The sequence below is a fragment of the Benincasa hispida genome, chromosome 1 (genome assembly GCF_027475165.1).
Source record: "Benincasa hispida cultivar pf3 chromosome 1, pf3_genome.v1.1, whole genome shotgun sequence".
NCBI lineage: Eukaryota > Viridiplantae > Streptophyta > Magnoliopsida > Cucurbitales > Cucurbitaceae > Benincasa > Benincasa hispida.
Window position 1 is genome coordinate 49,287,709 of NC_143478.1, and position 5,147 is coordinate 49,292,855.

At 34.2% G+C, this 5,147-nt stretch overlaps 1 protein-coding gene and 1 long non-coding RNA gene across 2 annotated transcripts; both read right to left on the minus strand.

The window, feature by feature from the left end:
• LOC150038513 (uncharacterized) lies at positions 1-453 on the minus strand. Its single transcript, XR_016531293.1, has 2 exons — positions 316-453; positions 1-244 (listed from the first exon to the last, which is right to left on the minus strand). It is a non-coding gene; the product is annotated as an uncharacterized LOC150038513 (long non-coding RNA).
• A 5-nt stretch (positions 454-458) lies between these two features.
• On the minus strand, positions 459-3,721 carry SDH2-2 (succinate dehydrogenase 2-2). Its single transcript, XM_039042494.2, has 2 exons — positions 2,876-3,721; positions 459-830 (listed from the first exon to the last, which is right to left on the minus strand). The coding sequence occupies exons 1-2, from the start codon at positions 3,535-3,537 to the stop codon at positions 659-661; spliced, it is 834 nt and encodes a 277-aa protein (XP_038898422.1). The 5' UTR covers positions 3,538-3,721; the 3' UTR covers positions 459-658.
• Between the last annotated feature and the right edge of the window lie 1,426 nt (positions 3,722-5,147).

Here is a 5,147-nt window from a genome sequence, read left to right on the forward strand (position 1 = left end):
TTTTATGGCACATTAATGAATATTGTAATTATCATCCCACATCTGCTGTCATAATACTTTTCAGTTCTACAGTGTATTTACAATCATTTGTTTAGTTTCAACAGAGATGTAAAGTGTCATAAGAATCACATGAGGTTAGTATTCTATAACTCACAAGAAAACTGCATGCCCTTCGGAATTGTTTGTCTACCTTCTTCATGTTCTTGTTTGTTTATCGTTTATTTCTGACAAATAATTTGAAAACCTGCCCAAGGTAGATTCAGAACAGCCTCGACAGATAAAGTCATCGAAAGAAATGGGAAATGGAAACGAAACCTGGGTCCATGTTCTCCCAGTAGAACCTCTCTCCCCTGTAACGATATAACAAATAAACACCAACATATATATTTGATTTTCGGACTAGCCATTTTTAATCATATACGATGAATAAAGGATGACCATGGTTCAGCAACTCAAGATGAAGCCAAGAGGTTTCTAATAATATTTATTTGGGGACAGATAAATACTTAAAACCCGAATTATAAGTACAGAATGGGTGGAAAGTAAATGATCCACAAGTTATTAGATCAAAATCACATCGTTCATCAGTCCTTAAAATATATCCGATAACCAAATGAAAAGAACATTATTGTGCTTCGTTGTACCTAGAAACTTAGGCTCAAACCACGAGCTGAAGGTGTTTGATATTTTGGATCTGTTTTCCGGGGTTCAAACCCTTGGGACAGGCACGGGCACAGTTCAGAATGGTATGACAACGATAGAGCTTGAATTCATCATTTATTGCCTCAAGTCGTTCCTTGGTATATTCATCACGGCTATCGCTTATCCACCTGTGAATGAACAAATGGGATTAAAGGGACCATTTCGTAATTGAAAAATCGTGTCTTTGATAAAACTGAAAAATGAAAATAACCAATAATGTCAATTAGAATGATTTTTTACATCTATTTAATATTATCCGTGTCAATCTTCTTGCAATTCATGGTGACATGGTGACAAATAGGACATTGTGAGGTGAAAGAAAGGAACAAGAAAATCATGAAATACATAAGATACAATATAACATGAACTTATGAAGCCTACTTCAAATAAAATAATAATATTAATAAATAACGATAATTATGAACGCAGGATTAAATACAAAGATTCTTTAGGTAGATGTAAAACTTCATTATTGATCATCACTTAAAAGCTTGTCTTCTATTTTCCATTTTTCTAAAAACATTTGTGAGTGTTTAGGTAAGCTTGTTCACAACTCATTCTCATGAGCAATTGCCAGAACTTACTACATTGGGTTGCCAAAGAAACTCATATGATACAAATCCTAAGTAAACATCATCGTTTGAACTCATTACCTTTGTTCCCCTTATTATTTTACATGAGTTAGCCCATAGTAGTTATTGCTTCTAAATTCACATACAACAAATCAATAGCACAAAGAATAAGTACAACCCTCTCCTGTTATTTATAAGAGGTTAATATAGTTGTACGAAGCATAGCATGCCCGATTTGGCTTCCAGACATCACCAATCAAGTTGACTATAATATTCTTGAGTAAATTTTGTGGACCAAAAACTCTTTTATGCAATATCAGCAAAAATGTTCCAGACAGATTATCCCGCCCACTCACTTAACTTGGTGAACTATTAAAAAGTAACGACTGAGGTTGAAACTCACTAAGAAAACTAAAGCAAACAAATGAGTTTCAAATCAAATCTTCCAAGGCATATCAAGACTTTTTTTTCTTATATCCGTGAGTGTCCAAGTCAGCTTACGCACACCTCGACTAACCTTACAACATTTGAGTGTCAAAGAAACTTGTAGGAAATTAATTTCTAGGTAGATGGCCACCATAGATTGAATCCTTGACCTTTTCCTTTATACCACTAGGCCAACCCATGATGGTTAAGGCATATCAAAACTTTGTTGAACAAAGATAAACAACAAAATTAAATTACTTGATTCTCTATACAATAGGCAATCGATCGATTCATAAAAGTACTAACATGCAAGTGCCAATTTCCCCACGGAAGAAGGAAATGACCTTCTAAGTTCTAAGAACTGAAAAGACAACCTGACTATATGCATGACGAGGTAAGAGTTGTGTGAAATAAGAGACTACTGAATGTTAGCACCGCAAGAGGTGTACAAATATGCTTATTGTAGGACCGCATTAAAACTTCTCGACCTATACACACCTAGGCCTATACTGTTCCCAATCTCCAGGGCCACTATACACACCTAGGCCTATGCTGTGCCCAATCTTCAGGCCCACTATACACACCTAGGCCTATGCTGTGCCCAATCTCCAGGCCCACCAATGGCAGATGATGAACACACGCTTTGCATACCTCAAAAGTTCTCCAGTTTCTTCAATTCTTTCTGATACCCTGATACCCGTTCTTCCTCTCATTTCCATGAACAGAATTTCCCTTCTTTTCATAAGTCTCTTCATTCGTTTTCAGCTCTTCTTTCACTTCTAATTCTTCACTAGAAGACCATAATCAACAGTTTCCCTTCTCTAATTTTATAGAAATACTAGTTATTATACACTGTAAATCTTATATTATTCATATGCAGGATAAGTCAGCGTACTAATCTTAATGCTTTTTATTTATATTCCATTTCACTTGAGCCACACTGCTTTCTAGCTCCTTAAAACGCACCTTAAGCCCCTCAAATAGACTACCCAAATAACTAAATTATTGCTGCCTACTTTTAATCCGCCAGAAATGAAACTAAAGAAACACGCCTTTGAATCTTACGACCTTCACAAGTAGCTTCTTAATTCCTCTGGAAAAGTCCCTGTTTTCTGTTCATTTCTAACAAGCAGAGAAGTATAGAATAACCAACACAATGAAAGTGAACGAATTACCTATTGGCATGGAGCAAAGCGGCTGGTCCAAGATAAGACTCCGGGTTCCACCAATAGCTGGGGCACGATGTACTACAGCAAGCACACAATATACACTCATACATACCATCCAACTTCGCCCTATCTTTCTTACTCTGAAGAATCTCCTTCCCGGGCACAGGCGGCTCGCTCTTCCTCTTCAACCACGGCTCAATACTCTTATATTGGTTATAGAAATTAGTCATATCCACCACCAGATCCTTGATCACGAACATATGAGGCAGCGGCGTAATCATGGAAGAAGCTCCAGAGGAAATCTTGGTCAAGCAAGCCAATCCATTACATCCATCGATGTTCATCGCACAGGAACCGCAGATCCCCTCTCGGCACGAGCGGCGGAAGGTCAGAGACGGGTCGATCTCGTTCTTGATTTTGATTAGCGCATCGAGCACCATGGGGCCACACTCTTTGAGATCGATCTTATACTCCTGAAGCTCTGGTTTGGAAGGACTATTGGGGTTCCATCGGTAGATTGCGAATGTCTTTAGGTTCGATGAGGCGGCGGCTTTTTGTTCAACTTGCTGGGCTTCAGCTTCGGAAGCATGAGCTCGAATTCGAACGAATCTTGAAGGTGAAGTTGCAGAAACCCTAGATATTGCCCGCCTCAGGATTCCGGTCGCCATTGTTGCCTCCAAGAAAGAGAGAAACCTATCAGAAGGAGAAAGGAAGAGGGAAAAGCTTCAGCTTTTGCGTTGCGATATGCATCACTATAAAATTAACCAATATGATTTTATAATCTTTTTTTAGGACAATAATAATAATAATTGATAATTGATAATTTTTTTATTTAATTTATTTTAATTGTTTGTGAATTGTGATTAATTTACTATATATTTCTCAAAAAGCTGGAGAAAATTATAATTAATTTGACCCCTTATCTATATTTTTAAATTTTTTCGGAACTTTTTGTTAAATTGAGATCTCAACATTTTAAGCTTTGATTACATAGAAATCTCAAATACCTAGAAATAATAATAGAAATAGAGATAATGATGAAAATTTTTACCGAAAATATCTTTTATATTTCATTTGTAATTTTAGAAAAAAATATCGATTATTAAAGAGATTTTGACGAAAGCAACCATAGATTTTAAAACTTTCCTCTTATCTACTCTATTAAAGTTTTGTTTTTTGTTTTGTTTTTTTTTCATTTGTCTTTCAACCTTCAAACATATATTTTTAAGGAATTTTCTATATATATATATATATATTTCGAGGAACAAAAATCAGGCTAACATTTTATATTTTTGTTGGAGAAATTGGAAATAGTTCTCTCTTACATAGCCTAACTTCTTCTTTGAAGTTGTGCCAACTCACCAAAAGTATTATGTCATTTATGTTAACATCCATATATATATATATATATTACTCAAAAATGGTAAAAGGAATGAAGCATGCATTTGATAATGCTTTTAGGAGGAATAAAAGTAATTATAAAAAAATCTTAACCATACGATGTGATTGATAAATATAGATTTAAATTAAATCTACGAGAATCACTTTTAAAAACATATCACACTCATTTTTAGATGAATCAGATAGAGTTTTAATATACTTTTCAATTTTATACTTTAAAAATAGAATTTATTTTATATATCTATCTATTTCTCACCTAATAAAATCTTTCTAATTTTTATGAGTTGAATGTATCAAAAAGTATACCATATTATATCTTTTTAAAAATTTTAAATTATAAAGAAATGAAAAAGTTATTTACAAGTCTATTTTCGTTATTATATCTAAAATAAGATATTTTTGTATTTATTTATCAAACACTATAACCTACTTTTTCAAATTTAAGCTAAAATTCACCAAACTCCAATTTACTCCATTTAACAACGGCTTTTTTTAGAAGTACAATTGTGAGCGATTATTTCAAAAGCTATAACAATTTCAAACCAAGCCTAAATTGATACCATTCAAACAAAAAAAAAATTAAAAAAATACCCATCATTATTACTCTTTTAAAAGATATATATATATTAGGGATGTATATATATATATTAATTAATTAGGGGAAAACTTGGTTTTGATTTAAAAGAATAATTATGAGAGGTTTAGAAGGGTTTTGATGCCGTGGATCACTAAGCCTCTACGTGGCTTAGTGATGACGTGGAGAGATGTGAACCGTCGAAAGGAGTGACAGCGTGGACCAATCTTTGACCAGTCATTTTTGCCGCCATGGGAGCGTGGGCGTGTGTCTTCCATAGACTCCATGTTAGTTAGTCATAGT

Excerpts from the sequence above, each read along its gene's own strand:
- SDH2-2 (XM_039042494.2), bottom strand. The coding sequence starts at position 3,537 with ATGGCGACCGGAATCCTGAGGCGGGCAATATCTAGGGTTTCTGCAACT. Across the intron at positions 831-2,875 it reads GCTTTGCTCCATGCCAATAG|GTGGATAAGCGATAGCCGTG; the intron begins GTAATTCGTTCA and ends GTTCATTCACAG.